Source organism: Podarcis liolepis (genome assembly GCF_965112155.1).
Source record: "Podarcis liolepis genome assembly, chromosome: 1".
Classification (NCBI taxonomy): domain Eukaryota; kingdom Metazoa; phylum Chordata; class Lepidosauria; order Squamata; family Lacertidae; genus Podarcis; species Podarcis liolepis.
The window spans coordinates 134,776,110-134,797,583 of record NC_139554.1 but is presented as its reverse complement, the minus strand read 5'-3'; the positions used below and the strand labels follow the sequence as shown (position 1 = coordinate 134,797,583).

The 21,474-nt window shown below is 44.0% G+C and overlaps 1 protein-coding gene across 2 annotated transcripts in view; it reads left to right on the top strand.

Annotated features, from left to right (window-relative positions):
• The window catches only part of SLX9 (SLX9 ribosome biogenesis factor), a gene marked incomplete at its 5' end in the record, with an annotated part of 35,317 nt that extends 19,509 nt beyond the window's left edge, over positions 1 to 15,808 (top strand). For both annotated transcript variants that reach the window (XM_083475219.1, XM_083475220.1), the window contains 4 exons: positions 3,922 to 3,990; positions 7,434 to 7,587; positions 11,934 to 11,999; positions 15,123 to 15,808. In XM_083475219.1, the coding sequence (XP_083331345.1) occupies positions 3,922 to 3,990; positions 7,434 to 7,587; positions 11,934 to 11,999; positions 15,123 to 15,249 (416 nt within the window). In that variant the 3' untranslated portion in view covers positions 15,250 to 15,808. The remainder of the gene's footprint in view (positions 1 to 3,921; positions 3,991 to 7,433; positions 7,588 to 11,933; positions 12,000 to 15,122) is intronic.
• Between the last annotated feature and the right edge of the window lie 5,666 nt (positions 15,809 to 21,474).

Sequence of the window (21,474 nt, the reverse complement as noted above, 5' to 3'; positions counted from 1 at the left end):
GACTGGTGGCAGAGGGAGAAAGCAGTCGGTGCTTTTGCCAGGAGACGGATGTGCAGCAGGAGTGTTGTCTTCACACAAATCCAGCTCAGGATTGGCAATGGGATGTGCAAAGGAGGAAGGGAACACAATTTTTTTATTCACCTGCTTTTGATACATAAAAGGCCCTGGAAAAGGAGGGAGGAGTGCCCAGCTAATGAGTAAAAAACAGGTTGTTTTTTTAAAAAAAGAAATTGCTGTAACGTTGAGGAGTTTATTTACAAGGCTGCTTTATTCTTTTAACAAGAATTAGTTTCTTTTGCAAATATTGAATAGCATAACTATTTCTCGTCTCCTAGTTGCAGCAGGCTATGGTTTTTATTCTGTTGCATAGTTGTTGTGAAGCGCGCTGACTTTGCCCTTCACAAATATCTGGCTATGCTGGATTAGGATCTATGCTAAAGCATTCAGCGGGGCAGATTATAGCTGAGGTGCACAGCTTGGAAAATCAATATGCTGCTAATGAAAATGCTCTTTCACAGATATCGACTGAAAGTACGGGTAAGCCTTAGCAATCCTCAAATGCCCTCTGTGTGCACATGCTGGCTGTTATAAAAAGAGATATGGGGCCGGGGGGGGGAGAGAGAGAGAGAGGAACAGAGAATCCAGAAATAATACCAGGGGCAAGGGGAATAAAGGAACAGGAGATCCCACTCAGTCTCCCTCTCTCTTTTAGGTTTTGGAAAGGGTAATGCAGGGAACTTGTAGCCCTCCAGACCAACCATTGACCAGTCTAGTTGGGGCTGATGGGAATTGGAGTCAAAGGTCAGAGGTTACTTATCCCTGGGGTAGTGTGTGAACCCTCTCCCTGCGCTGGATTGGGGTGTTCAGTTGCATTGCCATAATCTGTCTTTTAAATACAATTCTTTCTCTGCCCACATGGGGTGCTCCTGAGTGAAGAGAACTCATCTCTTGCTTATGGATAAGCCTTGTCTGGCTGCCCAGCTGGCTGATGTTGGGGTATTTATTGATGCTTTGCATAAAATAATCCTACTGGATTGACTAAACATTCAGCATTTGCCCAACAGTTACAAACTACAAGTTCTTAACTCCTTGCATATCAAAATAAAGTTTATTCTTTTTTCCCACCTCAACTGATGAAAAGATTTTTTATGTTTTAACTTTATTCTCCTTTTTAACGTTCTTAACATTAAGAAAATGTGATGAGATACTAACTGAAATGGGTTTTACATGCAGCATTCACTGTGACCAACCTAACGCCACAATGTGCAACTTACAAAGCAGAAATGTGTTGTCATGTGTGTCATTCAAACCTCTCTTTAGGACTCTCATATTTTCCTCCCTGATAATTTAACAGTTAGTGGGGGAGCAATCCCATGCACAAGAAACTGGCATAAAGCAAGCCGGTGTAAATTAAACTGGAGTAAAGTTAGACAAGAGCCAAACTCTCTTCAGCAGCAGAGCTGCTGCTCTGCCTGAGTTTGGCAGAGGGGAAACAAGCCTTCAGAAGAGTGTTCTGTGCTGGGTTTCTAGGTCACATGACTCAGCTGAAGACCTCACCTCTGGTTCTGCCCACCCACCCACGCCACTGGAGTGCCCTTTTGGCGAGGCTTCAACCTGCCCTGGCTCAGCCAGCTTCAGCTGGGATGAGCAAGTCATGTCAATATACGTACGCTGAGCCAGGGACTTAACGTCAGAAGTAGTCGTTTGTGGTGAAAGTTTCCCTAGGGAAACAGTTAGGGCCAGAGGTGCCAGCTTGCAAGGGTGATGGCAGGGGCACCAACATCATGTACCTGAGCATCATTCCACCCTCCCTCCCTTCCTCCTCCTCTATTCCGGGAGAAGCTTCCAGGGCTTTGGGAAGGAGGTGCCAGACTTTAATACTCCAATTTACTGGGAACATTCAGGGGACTATCCTAGTCCCTCTAGTTCACTGACCGCACACCGCTGGCCAGTAGAGAGTCCAGGGAGCTCCATTGCATCCTGCGTTGCTCATCTCAGAAGCTCTTGCCATAAGATTGCCCCCAAAACATTCTCTGGGTACCATCATGCCATCAGTGCAGGGCATCTTGCAGAGTTTTACGAAAAGAGACAGATGCCTGCCCTCAAGAAGCTTGCAGTGTGAAAGACAAGATATAAAGTTATCCTTCTAGGTTAATTTTTGGTAACTTGATACATCAAGAAACGTGTAGACTTTATACAGTGGTGCCCCGCAAGACGAAAAACGCGCAAGACGAAAGAGTTTTCCGTTTTTTGAGTTGTTCCGCAAGACGAATTTCCCTATGGGCTTGCTTCGCAAGACAAAACGTCTTGCGAGTTCTTGCGAGTTTGTTTCCTTTTTCTTAAAACCCCTAAGCCGCTAAACCGTTAATAGCCGCTAAGCCGCTAATAGCCGTGCTTCGCAAGATGAAAAAACCGCAAGACGAAGAGACTCGCGGAACGGATTAATTTCGTCTTGCGGGGCACCACTGTACCGTATTTTTCACACCATAGGACGCACCGGACAATAGGATGCACCTTGTTTTAGAGGGGGGAGAACAAGAAAAAAAATTCTCTCCCTCTCTGCCCAGCGCCCCTTCAGCGAAGCGGCAGGAGGCGCTGCGCAGAGAGGGGGAGAATTTCCCCCCTCTTGTTTTCCCCCTCTAGAACAAGGTGCCGTTTAAGGTGCCTTCAGACGCCTTCAGGCGGCTACCTTGGAAGCCTGGAGAGCGAGAGGGGTCGGTGCGCACCGACCCCTCTCACTCTCCAGGCTTCAGGTTCCTTTCGACCTGCTCTTTGGGGCTGGCGGGGGGAAGCCCACCACCAGCCCCAAAGAGCAGGTCGGGGAGCAGCGCAAAGGCGCGCGGCTATAGAGGCTCCTGCCATAGCCGCATGTCACCTCTCCAGCCGGGAGAGGGTTGCGGGGGGGGGGGGCTTCTTTAGCCCCGTGCGCGCTCTCCTGGCTGGAGAGATGGCGCGCAGCTATAGAGGCTGCTGCAATTGCTGCGTGTCACCTCCAGCTAGGAGAGGGTAAGTGGGGCTTCTTTAGCCCCGTGTGCACTCTCCCAGCTGGAGAGGTGGCGCGCGGCTAAAGAGGCTGCTGCAATAGCTGCGTGTCACCTCTCCAGCCGGCAAAGGGTCGCGGGGCTATGCTGTCTTCGCTCCATAGGACGCACACACATTCCCCCTTCATTTTTGAAGGGGAAAAAGTGCATCCTATGGTGCGAAAAATACGGTATTTCAACTGTGGACCGCCACACCCTTTCTTGACCTTGTGGAACCTAACCCTTCAGAAGGCAGGCCAGCCCCAGTTGGCTCTCCATAGCTAGGCTGCAGAGCTGGGCTTATTGGGGATGAAGACGGGACGCACCTTTTTGGCTCCATGGGCCACATCCTTATCAGGATCTGCCTTGTGACCCAAAGTGGACGGGATGGCAGGTGTGCCCTACCTGTCTAAATCTCTTTTGTTCCCATCACAGTGGCTCTGGGTTTGAAATAGCACAAACATAAGTGCACTGACTTGTGTACCTTTTGGATGAACTTGGGCCTAAATGCATAGAGAAATTTAATACTAAATTAGCAAGTGCTGAGAAGGGAAGCCTCTTTATTCTCTCTCAGGTTTAAATAAGGTTGTTAACATTGCAAGTCTGCTGTTGTAATCGATCCTATAGGTTTGGCATTTATAGCTATATTCTCTCCTAAAGTGTACAATGAGAACAGATGGTTCACCTACGTATTTTCTCACCTCAACATGATCTTTGGAATGTTTTGATGGTTTTATAATGCCATGTTTTCTCCTTTTCCTCCCAATTGCTATTTCCTGTCTTGTTTTTGTGAGCCTGCTTTTCTGTGCAGTGGCTAGTATATTTTAGGCATTTTTATCAATAATAAAGGATACTCTTTTGAATGCCATTCACTTATTGTTACATCTGTTTGATTTTTCAGGTGAAGATGAAAAGGTACTTTTGCCTAAGAAAGAAAAAATGAAGCTACGAAAGGAGAGGTGGTTGCAAAGTAAGTCTTATTTTGATGAATCCTGTTTTCACAGAAGACAGCTAACTCTTCAATGCTTAGACTTTTACCTAAGAATATTCTGTGCAGTCGGCAAGCACCTGAAAATCTATATGGGAATCCACCTGACCGGAAGCAGTTTCAGATGCTCCCTGAATCTCTGCTGGCTGATTGCTCAAGTAATTGATATGTTCAGCTGGTGGCACTTGTAATACTCACAGTTGTTCTAACTTTGCTGAATTATCTAACAAGTAATAGATTATCAAAACTCATGTACAATATTTTTAAAACAGGGTTAGACAATCCAAAGTGAATGTTATTTCCAGACTTACAAGCACTCGGAGCCAGAGAAATGACTATATGTTACATGAAAAGTAGTTACATATAAACTCAACGGTTGCGAATTCTGAAGTCACTTCCCATGGAAGTGAGAAGGGAAAAGTAGATGTGCTCATGGAGCTGTGGACAGCCTTTCTCTATGGGTCACTGTATGCTCATTTCACTTTTAGTGGCTAAATTTCCAAGGGTGGTGGTGTTGAGGAACAGGAGAATTCACGTAAGCATGGATAGAGAAAAGCAGCTGCCAGTTCTAGGATCAGACTTCTCTCTTTGCCTTCAGAGGAATTTACAGAATTCTTAATAGGAAGAAAACTAATAAATGAATCTAAAGAGAACCCACCCACATGACACGCATGCGCACACACACAATATTAAAAAAGAAAGTTTACTACCCCAGCCTTCTCCCTCCCAACTTCTCTTCTTCCCCAACCTTAATCCGCCTATAATATTTGGGCCTCACATTGAATAAAACTGATCTGTAGAAAAGATTCTGTGAACAGAAAACTGAGACACTGTATGTACTTTTGTAATACAAGAAAATCTAAATAATAATAATAGTAACAACAACAAAAATTAGTCAGAACCTGGTTTACACATGACTAATTATTGCATGAGGATTTAAAATAAGTTCATAGGAGACTTGTTCAGATCTTGCAGGATGAGATTAAGAATAGACCTCTGGCTTGCATGCTTCTTCCTCTGCTTTCTTCAGCTCAGGAATGAATTATGGAACTAGTCAATCCCATGTTTCTCTCCCAGTGGGCTTATTGCATCTCTACCCCACTTTCCTTCTTAGTTGAGCAAAGATAGCTCAGCCTTAACCTTGTCATACATTAGGATACCTTAGGTTCATGGTGAGGAAATGAGGACACAGGAAAAAATTATAGAATGAAAGGCAAAATCCTCCCTGTTCTGCTCTGTGGTAAGGCTGTCTTTTGCAAGGTTTAGACTGAATACTCACAGAGGGTAAAGCTCTGGAGTTGCTTCCGCAGCAGCCAGACTTAGGCCAGTCCCTATATAAGAGCAGCGCCTGTATTCCAGTTGCAAGCTCTGCCTTTACTGAAAGGTGCCTCTTCACCTGCAGGGGCCCAGGCCACCCCAGCAGTCTCTTAATCCTATGGGGCCAGGGAAATTGGTCACATGGATGCTTCTGAAATAGGGTCCTCCGAGATGTAGTTCTCTTGTCACAGATACTTTAGTTGATTGCAGGGGGGTTGGACTTGATGACGCTTCCAACTCTCCAATTCTGTGATTCTAAGCCAGCACCCTTGGCTCCCATTGCAGAAGTGTTTCTGCCCTCGCTTGCAGTTCTTTTTCTGATTCAGAGTCTCCAACCTTCATCCCTTGAAGAAGGTGAATCTGCCTCCAGGGCCATGATACCTCCTTAGATTTGATTGAAAAGTAAAAATTGGATATTCTCACAGGTGCGGAAAGAAACATGTGAAAACTGCATTATTATGCCCACATGAATAATGTTTCCTGTTGTATAATAACAGGGTGTTCACTTGAAGGAATTTAATTACACATTTGGTAATGATATATGTTTTTACTTCAACAGTTACTTGTCTATAAAGCAGATAATTTTCCTAGTATACAATAAATTTCACTTATACAGAAAATTGTTGTAAGATTTAATCACTTGACTAGGGAATATATTTTTGTTATCTTCAAAAGCTGACTTCATGCAAATGTACGTATTTTGGGATTAATTTGCTTTCTGCCTGATTTCTTTTTTGAAGAGGAGATGTAGATGCCTTTTGCCCTCCCCTTTTTTGTTTGCCAGCTGGGAACTGAAGTTCTGCCTAATGGCGTAATAGAAATTATTCAGGTTATATTCTATTCCAAGCAGTGGTAAATCATATCAAACTAAAGCCAAAAAAGATGCAGTTTCAGCCACTAGAATTACAGGTAGAATGTCTCTGTCCTTAGAAAGATTTCATAAGAAAAGAATTCAGAATCAGGTATGTCTAAGCTTCATTTTTTGAAAGCTTTGAAGTAATACAACTTCATATTGCTGGACCAAAAACAGGAGTACTGGCGATCAGAATGCATGTGCTCTCCAGTCAAGAGGTGAAGTATACACATCCACATTTGTCACAAGCATCTGAAAAGGCAAACGTTAACAGGACAGCCAAAAGAAACAAGGATGCTGTAAATTCCAGCTCCTAGGATTCCAATGAAGGGCTGAAGAGATCTAACCACGTTGAAAGGATTCTATCTTCTGAATCACTTCTGAATCCGTAGAATCTTATCTTACTTTCGAGCTGAATCATTCATACTAAGGAGATCAGAGGGACACTGTAACCTCTTTGAATCTACATGATAGTGGGTTCAAAATGGGCATATGTGGCTTAACCATCCCCTTCTCTCTCTCGTTACAGCAGAATGGGTAAAGTTCATTAACTCCTGGTTTTATGCTGTGCACTTAGGTAAATTATACCGGATCTTACATCTGAGTGGAAAGCTCCCTTTGGTGCTCCGATGCCATGCGACTCCTTTTGTTCAGTTCTGTAAGCCCCAACCCTGGCTGACTGAATGTTTCCAGTGACCAGGCTGGGTCACTGCATTCCTCCCTCTCCTATTTCACTCTAGCATTGTGGCAGAAATAATGTTATTGCCCCAAATAATATTTCAGCTAGTAATTAGTCAGTATGGATAGTTACCCTCATGGGTCAAGCAAAATATTTTTTCCTAAAGAAAGAATGATGGAACTATGACAGGACCCTGTGGTTAATCAAAATAGACTTGAAACAGACTTCTCAGACATAAGACTTTAAAAAGTGGTAAAGACATTTTAAAGATTCAATTAACAGAATTTAAAGTATACTCCATGGGTAGGCAAACTAAGGCCTGGGGGCTGGATCCGGCCCAGTCGCCTTCTAAATCCAGCCCGCGGACAGTCCGGGAATCAGCGTGTTTTTACACGAGTAGAATGTGTGCTTCTATTTAAAATGCATCTCTGGGTTATTTGTGGGGCATAGGAATTCGTTCATATTCCCCCCCCCCCAAGATATAGTCCGGCCCCCCACAAGGTCTGAGAGACAGTGGACCCGGCCCCCTGGATACTTGCTTAACAATTGTTTCTCCCTCTTGCCCCTGTTTTTCAGAAATAGAAAATATCAAGCTAGCAAAACAACAACAAAAAGCAGAAGCAAAGCGAAAAGCTACCCCGGTCGTTGGAGATATGCATCCTTTGATGGACGCTCTGCCTGAGCTCTCAGAGATGGTAGCTGTCAGCAAGTTCTGCAGACATCCTAAAACGTAAGTTTAACTGCTGCACACACAATTTAGGTAAGCTGAGGTGGTAAACAGATTTTGAAATTGGAACCCTTGCTTGTTAAATTAGGCTCTAAAAGCATGAAGTTATTTTCCATCTATTTTTTTATATTCATTAGGGGTATAGAAATATGGCCATTATATACGGTGGGACCTTGGTTCTCAAATTTAATCTGTTCTGGGAGATTGTTTGACTCCCGAAAACCAAGGTGCGGCTTCCGATTGGCTGCAGGTTTGTGGCATTCGGGAGCCAAAACGTACGAGTACCAAGGCATTCGAAAGCCAAGGTACGACTCTATAGCAAAGTAAATCCTGGTGGAGACCTTCCATTCCAGTTTTTACTAGCTGCCACTGAAAGTCCTTGTGGTTGATTTCTTGCATCATTTGAGAATCTTCTCTTATTTGAATAGTCACGTTAACTGCCCTAGGAAGCCATGGAAACCTTTGAAGGTAAAGGAGAAAAGAAAATTAGTTATGATGATAAGTATGTGAAGACCAAGATTTTCAATAACTGAGCACTGAAGGTAAACATGATGCTTAGAAAATATTTGCAAGTGAGTGCCAAGTGGCTACAATGGAGTTGCTCTACATCCACACAAGATTTTCATTAAAAGTTCACATGCTCATGATCTTGTCTCGGAGCAGGAGTTCCACTGACCTCTCAGTTCCCAATTCTTTTTACCTCATAAATAGGGGCTAAAATTAATTTCTCGATACAGATGCATGTTTCTCAAGAACAGATTTTATTGTAAGCTTTAGAACTGGCGTGCGAGAGGCTTTTGCCTTCCTGGTGTTGTGCTCCATCAGCCGTAGAGAGCTTGCTCAATGATCAGGGATGGTGGGAACATCTGGAATGACACGGGTTCCTCAGCCCTGCTCTAAAATGTCTTGTCGTCAGACTTGGTTTAGGCGTTTAGCCTTTCTGGAGTCTTCAGTTGTGTGGCTTTCTTGCTGTTGTGACTCTTGAATAGACACTCTGTCCAGCAATCCTGTGTATATCTATAGAGGAGTCAGGACTTCAGCAGGACTTCCCCGCTTGAAAAGATGTTTAGGACTGCTGCCCAAAGCACTGTTAGCATGGGAAAGTCTTTCTTCCTTTGATTTACCACAAAATAAGGCATTTTTGTATTGACATTTTCAGAAATGCGGTCTTATTCAGTGGTTGTGTGAATTCACTTATGTTTTTTGATAGCTTGATATCCAGTGGAACGATTTTCAGAATACTTTCAAATCTAATGGATTGTTGCTTACAATTTACAGCTGTCTGAGTTATTTTGTTTATATCCCCTCTCATTTCCTCTTTCCTGATTAAAGCTTACTTTGAATAGGATAGGTTCTTATATTTGGTTATTTGTTATACTTTTCATTACAATGTTAATTTTAGAAAAATGCTATGTTAATACTTAAAAAGAAGAAAGAGAAAGGAAGAAAAATGTACATCAACATAATACAGAAAAGCATGTAGCAGCACCTTGTCTTCAAAGTTATTGTTTGATAAATGTGTAAACAAAGACTGTCTCTCAGAAAACCTAGCAACTGGTTTCCTAAAATAACTCATTTTTGAGATGTCAACTTACACCAAAAAAAAGTTTGCTTGTTTTTTGTCTGTTTGTGTTGGGTTCCCTCTGGGAATTGTGTTACGGTTGGCTAACTTCGAAACAGTTCAGATGCGTTAAGCCAGTAGATCCAGGGTATTGTAATTTATTTTTATTTATTGCATTTAAATCTTGCCGTTTTCTCCAAGGATCTCAAAGTGCCGTACATGTTTCTTCCCCACAACAGTAACTGGCTTAAGGCCACCCAGGGAGTTCCTGGCCAAGCAGGGATTTAAAGCCTGGTTCCTCGGGTCACAGTCCAACACATTAAGCACTCCCCACATGGGCTCAGGGCAAGAGACCTCTTTCAACTTGAGGGCCACATTCCCTGCTGGTCAACCTTGCAGGGGGCCGCATGCCTGTGGGGGTGGGGCCAGAGGCAAAACATCAGCTTTGCACAGGAGGCGAAATGCTTCCGTTGGAGTTCAAAGACACATTCCAGGCAGCGGAAACCCCCAGGCAGGAGTGGCCAGAGGGTGTGGGACTGAGGGGGCAGTCTGGCCTTGGGAGGGTCCCCAGGGTCAGATAGAGAAGCCTGGAAAGCCATGTTGACCCCTAAAGCCGGAGAGCCCTCGCCCCTGTGGTGGGGACTTTAAGAACGGCAGCAATCCTTCCTCTAATGTGCATTTGACGTGTGTTATTCCAGCCATGTGCAGCTGAAGCTCTTTTTGCACTGGGCAACCCAAGCAGACCTGCAAAAACATTTCTCAAGCTTTTGGCCTTGCTTGGAGCTTGACTTGCGCAGTTTTAACCAGCCTGTCTTCAGCTGCGCATAATAATAATAATAATAATAATAATAATAATAATAATAATAATAATAATAATTTTATTTATATCCCGCCCTCCCCAGCCGAAGCCGGGCTCAGAGCGGCTAACATCAAATGTATAACACATTAACATAAAACCAGACAATCAATTAAAATACATCCTCAAATCAGATCAGGATCAGACTAAAATCCAATCAGATGGCAACGCCGCATGCCTGCTCTTGGCATGCGTGCTATGGGTGTGCTGAGAATGCTCTCTGTGTCCCTCACCCACTAGTCGGGGGGGGGGGCACCAAGGAGCATGACAGGAACACTACAGGTTTTATTTTTCAAAAGATGGAGACTCTTCCCCGTCCCCCTTTCAGATTGACACGAACCCTATTCAGTTTCTCAAGGATGCTCCAGAAATGATTCTGCTAAACAGTCATGAAAAGGAATGAAGTTCAGAATGAAATGGTCAGAATCATTTTAATGTGGGCAAGGGTGGGGAAAGATGTTTAAGGTTCATAACCAAGCCCAGAGGATCAAATAAAAGTTCTACATTCCACATTTAATTCTTTTATTTAGAAGCAGCTAGTTGTTAGTTCAAAGTCTAGAAAATGGTTGCTGCTCCTTCTTGTAGTAAATCCACTTTGCAGTTGTAAATCCACTTTGTAGTTCCTCCTTTGTGCAGGGGCTGTTCTGGTTGCTCACAGTCTGAATCTGTTGCATGCGCTATTTAATCAGCACAAATTTTTAGAGGATTACAGTTATTGCATAAATGAGGAATTATACTCCCAATGATTTGTCAGCTTTTAGTCATAGAAGATCAGATTCTCCAGAAATGTGATCCCCTGCTGGGGATAAGTGCATTCAATTGAGGTTTTATTCTGATTTATAATGAATGAAGTCTGCAACATGTAATGAAACAAGGATGCCTTTCATGAGGCGGGCATCCCAGCAGCACATCACAGGCACTTGAGGCAAGTTTCTACAAGTGGCACAGACATCTGTATATGGGAATAAGTCTCATTTCTTGGGTTAGTTACAGGTCACATGCATTTGATCTCAAAGAGAACTTTGGGTTAACCTGAAGTCTGATAAGACATTGATTCAAATCTGTAATGAGAAGCTTAGAGAGTAGTCTTAATATAGTCTTATTCAGGAATAACAGGTGTTTCACCTGGGACTACTTCACTAGGAACCATTGTTTTATGTTTCTAGAAGTAACGAGAGCAGTGCAGTTTGCTTTGAAGGTTTGGAGCAAGGGGCTGCCATGCTGCAGATTTTCTGTTGTCTCTTCAGCAATTGTAGGCCGTTTTCTCCTGGGTGATGTGCTGGCTTCCTCAGAGCCTTCTCTTGCTGCAGAGCCATCCCAGAGCATACATGGCACGGGGGGGGGGGCGATGGCAGCCTCCTTCCAGTGCCCCCAATTTTGGAGATGCCAGTTTTCTTTCCCACATATTAGAGCTGTATGTTCTCAGGGGAGGATTTCATCTCAGCACTATTTTAATATAGACATTTTTTAAATCATCAGACAGTAGTTATGACAGGTTTGTGCTAGATCATGAAAGAATGCAGTTAATCACTAAAGTATGTATTTATAACAGTGAGTAACAAAGCAGAAGACACAACATTCTCAGGGCGAATCATTTTGGCTTCTGTTGCTCTGACATGAATCAAAGGGTGCTGCTGCTGCTGCAGCCTTGGCAGAAGCCAAAATGTTTTGCTGTAATAATTTAACATCTACTTTGTTAGCTGCTGTAGTTTATGAGAGAGAAATAGCAAATTCAGAGTTTGTCGAAGGACAAAAAGTCCTTTGTAAAACCTCAAAGGTCTCTGTGGCCACAGAATGCTAGGTAAGTGCAGGGGGTGGGGTTTGAGACGGGAAGGGGCCTGGAGTGGCTGGAAGGCCAACACGGCAACGTTTTTGGCAGGTCTTTGGTGTCAATACTGTTCTCAATTAATACTTAGTTTTTGTTTTCTTCAGCCCAGCAAAGAAGATGCTGCTGACTAACTTCTGTCAGATGAAATCAACCCAGAAACGCCAAGTCTTGTGAGTAATGGTGGGACAGTCGCAAGAAGCCCTTCTGGGCAGCAAAGTCAAAACCTGTCTTGCCTTAAAATAGAAGAAGATGCCTTAAGGGCCAGTGATGTGGCTCTTCTTCACCATGGTGTCGTGAAGTCATGCTCCTCTGCGCAACCAGCAGCAGAAACAAACTCTGAAGTAGCAGCATGGACACCATCCCATAATTTCCGAGGAACTCCGCTGCCACCTAACCATCCCAGCATCCCATGTTGGTGCCTTCAATGCATGGCAAAATGTGTGGGGTTGCTCTCGCTCTCCCCCCCCTTCTTTCTCCAGATAGGCGACTGCACATCCCCCAACCAAGGCCTCCCATCCTAAGCAAGTGAAAATTAAACCCCACAGAGGGCACTTCATTACAGAAGCAATTTCATATTGCTCCTCCTAATAATAATAATAATAAATTTTATTTATATCCCGCCCTCCCCAGCCGAAGCCTAAACTTCTCTGCTGGTGATCAGGGCCTCTAAATCATACCTCCCCTTTTGAAAACAGCAGCTGAAGTGACACCATGGTCTCTTGCTGGGTGTTGGCATGTCATCTGCTTCTTCAGAACCTTCCGTGCCTTTAGACGTCGGACTGAGTGAGTCCCTCCTGCTGTGCTTTTGCAGAAGCAAGAGGTTTGGGCAAGTCCATTTGTCCTTGGGAAGTTCTCAGTCTGTGTCTCACTGATCTGATGACTCACTTGCCGGGGGCCAAGGGCTCTGCTGCATAAGTGGGCTTTGCTAATGCAAAATTTGGCAATTTGCCTTGTTCCTCTTGGGTATTTTTGTTCACTGATTGCAGGGGATAGGGGTGGGCACTTCCTAAGAATTTAGCCAAGGCAGCGCCAATATCCTGTTCTCTTCTCCCCCCCTCCCTCTTCTGGCAGAGTTCTGTAACCTTAGTTCTGTTTGTGCCAGAGAAAAGTCGGCAGGTCAGGAAAATGATTGTACTCACCGACGCAACACCATCCTGTTTATCCAAAGCAGCTAATTTGGGAAATGCTAATGTTATGCATGCAAGAGGAATAAAGGCTAAAATGTTAACTGAAAAAGACAAGGCATTCCAGGTCCCAAAGACGAGGGCTATGTTCATAAACTTTTATTGCACTAGCCAAAGGCCAGGGCATCAGTAGGGGTATGTACCAATCACAAAAGTTGGTCCAGACCCCAATTTGGTTCTTTGGAATGAGGAAAAAAGGAATCATGTTCTCCCCTGATGTTTTGTGAGCAAATGTTCTGAAAATCGCATACATAAGAGAGCTTACCTTATCACCGGATAAGAAAACTGGCAAACTGCCGTGAAATATGCCCACCATTTTTTGTGGAGGTAAGGGGACTTTCCAGGTAAAATCAGTTCCTCTGATGACAACTTGGCCCTGTTAGTCACAACGATCTCTCACGTAACTCTCCCACTGCGGGTGTTTCTTCTTCCTTCCCTCAGCATTCCACCCTGGCGTTTTCCTTATATGATAAGCTTAGTTCTGCTTTTAGCATATGCTTGTCTGCAGTCGCTTTTTGACATCTGAATTGCCAACCCCCACAAAGTGCTTCAAGGGTTCCAGATCCTGCTTCACCTCCAACAAGCCCCAAACCTTTTTGAGGTGCCACACTTCATCTTGGATTCAGGATTTGTCTGAATTCAGTGCACACCCCTGCTGGATGGCACATATACTCCTTGTGAGGCTTGCAGAATTACAGAGCTGCCCTTAGCTTCAGTAGAGCTGCCCAGTAGTGTTGTTTGCATAAACACATGTAGCAACTGTACGCCAGCTAAACTCCATTGTGCCTGGCTAATATAACTTGGATTCTTGCAAATTCAAGCGAGATATTATAATGAGAGCACTGGAGGTAAGATTGTGTTTCAAATAAATCCAGAGAGCTCTTCTGCTCAAAGACATACCGGTAGCTCAGAGGGCCCCATATTTCCTCTCTCCCCCCCCCCCCTTTTAAAAGTTTAAAACGTTAAGCTTTTCTTGGCTTATAAGGCAGCTAAGCACACTGCAGAGACCAGAGCTGATAAGACCCTAGCCAAGACCATATTCATTTCCCTATAAATTAACAAATGCACATTTTGGGTAATCCTTTAAATTCATAGCTACACTTTTGCTCTGTGAAGAATGCTATTGCCAGATACAGTGGTACCTTGGTTTGCAAACAGTGTGGTTTGCATACATTTTAGATTACAAACATGTCAAACCTGGAAGTGCATGTCCTGGTTTGCAAACTTTTTTTTGGATTACAACCATTTTTTTTGGGGGGGGATTACCAACAATTTTTTCTTGGAGGCCCCATTGGCAAAAGAGCGCCTTGGGTTACAACCTGTTTTGGTTTACAAACAGACCTCCGGTCTGTACATGACACACTCCTGATTTTATGTTACTTTTCTCAAGCCACCCTAGAATCAAAGCCCTGGTTTACAGACTTTCATCAAGTCATTCAAAGGAATAGGATGAAAGGTCCTATTTGTGAACTCCTGGTTCTATGCTCTGCACAGCTGCAAGGAAAGGGCTCTGTCTAATTGAACTCAGACTGTAATAGGTATGTTATGCTATTCTCATAGAATAAGTTTGAGTTGTTCAAGGAATATGGAAGACACACTTGGATATGAGCATCTTCAGCTGTTGGGAGTCCTGTTGTTTGCACATGACTCTTCCTCGTGAGCTCTCTTACACTGACCCCCATAATTCACACAGCAGATGTGCCTAGATGACACCCTCCAGTTTATGCCTTTTTGTTCCCTGGGGTGTGCTAGAAGTTTAGTCAGAGTCAGGTTAGGTTAGCCCCACCTGAATACAGTGAGTGACTTCACTCAAGGACTGGTAGTGCAGTGGTACCTCAGACGTCGAATGGAATCTGTTCCGGAAGTCCGTTTGACTTCCAAAACATTTGGAAACCAAGGCACAGCTTCCGATTGGCTGCAGGAGGCTCCTGCAGCCAATCAGAAGCCACGTTGGATGTTTGGGTTCCAAAGAATGTTCGCAAACTGTGGCGTTTGGGAGCCAAAACGTTCAACTCGCAAGGCATTCGGGATCCAAGGTACAAGTGTACTTTTAACTTGCCTCTTGTAACGCTAGCCTATCATCTGATGCATTTTCTCCCTTTTTCCTAGGATGCAGGAAGTGGCACAGTTCCACAAGACTATATCGGATCCTTTGTTCAAAGCTAGCCCTTTGACAGTCCTGGGTGAGCATCTTTCCAAAAGACTGCAGCTGGAGAGGGAGGGAAAGCCATTCTGACCTCATTGCTGGGACTGTTTGAGAGCACAAGAGATTGGCTTCTCGCAAACACACTGCATGGTGACCTTACATGCCCAGTATGCCAGCATAACTTGCAAGAGTCCACAGGATTATGACATTCAGTGACCTTGTTTTCCGCCAACAGAAATAAGGCTGCCAAGACTGATGACTGCCAGTACTAGCTGCAAAGCTGTCTGCTGTTTTGCTAGAAGCTCTGGGGGATTGTTCTCGATTCCCACTCTGTGCTATATCACGCACCAAATGTTGTTTCTCTTTTCTTTCCATAGTTCCTATGAAGTATAGCATCCTCTCCTCTAGGAGTAATGCAGCATTTGCATCATTCTCCTGAAATTATATTTAATAGAGATTAAGTCTGCTCCTGTTTCCATGAACAATTCAACTGAAAAATATCTGTTCTTGTTGGTTTTTGATACTGATTTGGCAGGTGCACAATGTAAAGTTTAGCTTTTCTACATAATAAAGATTTCCCCCCGTAATATGATGTTGTTAATAATAATAATAATAAAGGGAATACCACCCTAATTTTTCAAATGAAAAATGATGAGTAGTGAAACTGACATGGTGACAAATAGAAGAAGATGCCTTCACCCTGGTATGGTTCCCATTTATCACATACCGTATTTTTCGTCCCATAGGACGCTCCGTCCCATAGGACGCACCTAGTTTTTTGGGGGGGAAATAAAGGGGGGGAAAATTCCCTTTATTTCCCCCCCCCCAAAGCAGGTCGGGGAAACAGAACCAGGTCGAGGAACAGCGGGATGGCGGCGCTGCGCCTCCCTGCTGTCCCCCGAGCTTGTGGCGAACTCCTGCAAGGCTCCCCAGGCTGCGGATGTCTGCCCGGCGCGGGGGCGCTCTGCTTCAGGGCGCCCTGTCCGCCGGGCGGCAGGCTGCTATCCGCAGCGTGGGGAGCCTTGCGGGGAACTCCTGCAAGGCTCCCCACACTGTGAATGTCTGCCTGGTGCGGGGGGCGCTCTGCTTCAGGGCGCCCCTCGCGCTGGGCAGCAGGCTGCTATCCGCAGCCTAGACATCCCTGCCGGACCTCCCGTAGGGCTGCCTAGGCTGCGGATGTCTGCCTGAAGCCTGGAGAGCGAGAGGGGTCGGTGCGCACCGACCCCTCTCGCTCTCCAAGCTTCAGCAAAAGCCTGCATTCGCCCCATAGGACACACCCAGATTTCCCCTTCATTTTTGGAGGGGAAAAAGTGCGTCCTATAGGGCGAAAAATGCGGTACCTACTCCAACAAGACAACAAAAAGAATCTGCTGTCAGTATACAAATCAATCTGGCTAACCTGACCCCAAAACCCGCACACTCACACACAAAACCAAATCTCACTACAGACAACCTTTCCTTAAATCAAGGGTGTACAACATGTGGCCCTCCAGATGTTGAGAACTCTAGCTCCCATCTTCCTTGACCATTGGCCAGCCTGGATGGGGCTGATGGGAGTTGGAGTCCAACAACGTCTGCAAGGCACCAGATTGGCTGTCCCTGCCTTAAGATGTCAGCCAATTTGCAAAGCCAGGTAAATCAGGATGGTGAAGCAAAGAATCTGGCTAAAGGTCTCACTTCCTCAAGGAGTAACAAATGTTTGAGATACTGCGGAAGGGCAATTCATTGGATTAAAAATTAAAAATAGGACCTGTGACAATAAAAGGGAAAATTAAAAACAAGGGATAAATCTGCCTTTTGGAATTCTTTGCAGCAGGAGGTATTGTTACCAAAAGCAAATAGGGCAAGAATAAAATTATTCATTTATTCATATAATTAATATCCTGTCTCTCATAAAAGAGCAGCAAACATTTCTGTGATAAAAATGCATTTTAATAAAATAATACAGTGGTGCCCCGCAAGACGAATGCCTCGCAAGACGGAAAACTCGCTAGACGAAAGAGTTTTCCGTTTTGGAGGTGCTTCGCAAAACGAATTTCCTACGGGCTTGCTTCGCAAGACGACAATGTCTTGCGAGTTCCTGCTGGTTTTTTTTCCTCCCCCCCCCTTTTTTCTAAGCCGCTAAGCCTCTTATCAGCTGATCCGATCAGCCAATAAGCTGCTAAAAGCCGCTAATAGCGCTAATCCGTCAATGGGCTTGCTTCGCAAGACGAAAAAACCGCTAGACGAAGAGAATCACAGAACGGATTCTTTTCGTCTTGCGAGGCACCACTGTACTTAAAACATTTTAAAACTGTTTAAAACGTTTTAAAACAAATATAATAAATGAATAAGTTATAATGCGAAAACAATGCAAAAATTGAAGCCAGAGCACTATTGGGGGGAAAGAGAATGGAGGCACCTCATTCCCATGTTTGACAATATATTATCAGGCTGGTATGTTAAGACATTGAATGACATGGTTCACTCTAGACAAAGTGACTAGAGTGGAGGAACAGGATCTATCCACACCATAAATATATCCTTTGGTATTAGACCACAGGAGATGTTAGGGCATGGGGTATTTATAAATGTAAATTAAGCCTTGGTGTCTCACCTTGCACAGCAATTTATTATAACAAAGAATGGGAAGAAAAGCAGTTCTTGGGGAACATACAAATCTGGAAAGCCCAAAGTCTGAGATCAGAAATTTACTGGGGAACGGTCTAATTGGAACGGTCTAATAAGGAGTTACCGGTAGATTGCTACTGAAACAATCCCCTTCTTTCAGTACCTACAAATTCTACATTTAGACAGCCCTATTGGTCTTTTCAGTGGCTTGGTTGAGCAGCAATGTTAAAAGGTGGCTCAGGGAATAAAACTGAACGCTATAACCCTAAGGAAATGCCATCAACACACAGTCTTACCACCCCCTTGTTAAGATTTTGTTGGTGTTAATGGTGATGTTTAAAGTCATAGCATCCAATCTTATTTAAGCACCCTGGCAAATATTATTTTAAACGAATGACTTGGTTTTTGTGTATGTCAGATTGGAAGTAAAAATTGTCCTCAGGGCCAGCCCCAGATGTAGATCCCAACCCAGAAGCACTTGCAGAAGAGGAGTGTGTCATGCATGTCCCTCTCCAGCGCATGCCTTCCACGCTGCCCCCTGAGGACCCCAGCTCAGCAGCCCTAGCAGAGGCACCGTCTTGCCTGCTCCATCAACAGCAATGCCTGGGAAAGCAGGGGGGCTCCTTCCACAAAGGCGGAGCTAGTTGCTGAGGCAGAGCGGCAGCTGCTGAAAAAGAACGTTTTGGGCTCTGCTCTTCTCAAGTCTTCTAGCTGAGCTGTCCAGGCTGCCACTGAAGCCTGCCTTTTCCTCTGCACTCATGAGGCTGTGGCTCAAAACATAACACCAGGTGTCTTCCTCTCCGGAGCAAGTATCTCCCTCATAAGATTCAGAGATTATGTGTATCTAGAGTCAAGTGGCCCATGCTGAGCCCTTGCTGGTCAGGTACAAACTAAAGAGAGTAGAACAGCTGTTCCCAGTCCCCTCTTTTCTGAGCAAACTGACATCATCATCATCCTTCATCCAATGATCCCAGGGCAGTTCAACTATGATATGTAATATGTAATGAAGGTGCTAGGAGAGCCTTTTGTGGGAGAGTATCCCACAAATGGGGAGCCACTGCAGAAAAGGCCTGTTGTCGTGTTGCCAAGGCATCATGGCATGGACACACTGAAAACCAACCCCACACCATTAGGGTTTTTGTGATAAAGTGCAAGACTATTATGGTATGCAGCAGCCCTCCTGATGAGATGGTATCTGCAAAAGGCCATCAGCTGGGTATATAAAGGATGACACAATCTTTCAGGTGTCTTGGTCTTGAGCTGTTTAGGGCTTTATACCCCCAAGCCAGCACATTGGACATAGTCAATGCAGTTCTTTCAACAGCGGGGTAATGTGTTGGCGATACCCTGCCCCAATGAGCAGCCACATTTTGCACCATCTGCAGTTTCTGGATGGACCTCAGGTGAGTCCCACAGAGTGCACTGCTGTAATCCAGCCTGGAGCTTAAATCTCATGGACAACAGTAGACAGGCAACTTCTGGGGAGGAAATGGCAGACTGGACATTGACTGCTGGTGCTCTTGCCAGCAGAAATAATTATGCAGTGACGAGAGGTTATCAAGACATCTTAATTGCCATTTAATTGTGATTTAAGAGAGGACAAAGGGTAAAGCCTCACATGCTCAGAAGGCATTCATCATCACACCAGGGGAAGAAACCTGTGGGGTTGGGGAACTGTCTAGAGCTAGGAAAAATCTTCAGCTTGCACGCTGCATAATTGCATAATTGGGTGATAAAAGAACATTACATAACAGCCTGGAAGATGTATCAAAAAGCTTAAATTGATTGATTACCTTGAAAAACGTTTAATAGCTCTGAGGTTGCTTATAACCTTTATGTTGTTTGCAATTCTCCATCTCTGTTTGTGCTGAGTTGACTGAAAGCGAAAGCTGAATTTTATCTATGTCATACGTTCTGGAAAGTGGAGAGAGCCAGTCAATCATGGCAATATGGAATGCTTAACTGATTCTTGATCTTTTACAATGACCGTTCAAAGAACAGCTAGCCGAGCTAAGAGATGAATTGTGTGGAATGTCCAGGCAGAATGGACTACATATAAAGCAGATGAAAAAATGTAGAGAAACTGCAGAAGAAGACTTACTTTTACCTAAACACAAAGAAACATCAGGTGGCAAATGGAAGACAGCTTTACAGCGGTCTAAAGGTGTGAAAGCAAGCAAAGGAAGCTGATGTAACATCAGAAGAGATAAATGAAATTATGACCAAATTATGATGACTACAGAGGGTAGAGAGTGAAATGAATATCCAAGCAGAAAAAGCCTCTCATCTCCTGGGGAAAAGGAGGGAAAATAACTTTTTTCTTAACTGGAACAAATCATAACTGACTGGAAACAAGGATGAAATATGATTTAATGAAGATGTAACAGGCAAATAAGTACTGACTATTGTATTATTAAGATATGTTGGAATTCTAGAGGAGAAACCCATCATGACGAAACAGGGAAAGACCATTTTGACACCTGAAGATGATAATAATTGAAGAGCTCTTTTGGACTTTTTGCATGGAAAAGGGTGAATTTGAGATGCCTAGAAGGGAACGTTGAGAAAAGGCCATCTAGAAGAATGAGAAAAAGCTGGACAGCAATACAGCTGGAAATTATCCTAGAGTGCATACTCTAAATATTTTGAATAATTGTTACATACATAATTGGCAGACAGAGAATCAGAAGACTCTCTTTTTTCCCCTCCTTCTTATCTTGCTTTTTCTTTGATTTTAAACCCTTGATAGCTCTCTCTTCATTCTATTTACATGTATGTTTTGCTCTTTGAAGATTGATATTTGGGTTAAATGAAGCTGCATACAGAGAGGATATGGATCAAAGAGGAAGGGACCTGCCTGAGAGGCGGGTCAGAGAGGTTTCTTCAGGTGTGGGGCTGACAGAAGAGGGGGAAGCTCCCAGGTGAGAGATGGGAGGGTGCACTCTTCTGTATGTGGAATAAGGCTCAACATATCATTGTGATAGAGGGCTTGGTATTCGATATACATATAGGGTTTCTCTCTCTTATTCATATTCTTATTTTTCTCTTCTCCCTGTTTTGTTTTTATTCTTTTTCTTTAGTTTGGTTTGGTTTTTATTGTATCTTTTGTTGAAAACTCTCAATAAAGTTTAGTATAAAAAAGCAACAGTGGTCAGGCAATGCTAGGCCAGAAATGGCTATACAGTGGTGCCCCGCAAGACGAATGCCTCGCAAGACGGAAAACTTGCTAGACGAAAGAGTTTTCCGTTTTGGAGATGCTTCGCAAAACGAATTTCCTATGGGCTTGCTTCGCAAGACGACAATGTCTTGCGAGTTCCTGCGGGGTTTTTTTCCTCCCCCCCTTTTTTCTAAGCCGCTAAGCCGCTTATCAGCTGATCCGATCAGCAGATAAGCCACTAAAAGCCGCTAATAGCGCTAATCCGTCAATGGGCTTGCTTCGCAAGACGAAAAAACCACTAGACGAAGAGAATCACAGAACGGATTCTTTTCGTCTTGCGAGGCACCACTGTACTGTAGTTCTTACCAGCCAAAACTGCTATAAGGCGTTTCGTACAGCCAATGAGGTCACCTGAACCTTGTTTGTTTGTTTAATTATATATTAAATTTGTATACCGCCCTGTATCCATAGAGCAGTTCACAACATAAGATTGCAGTACACAAAACACATAAGAACAATAAGAACAAAAACAAACCAATAATCCCCGT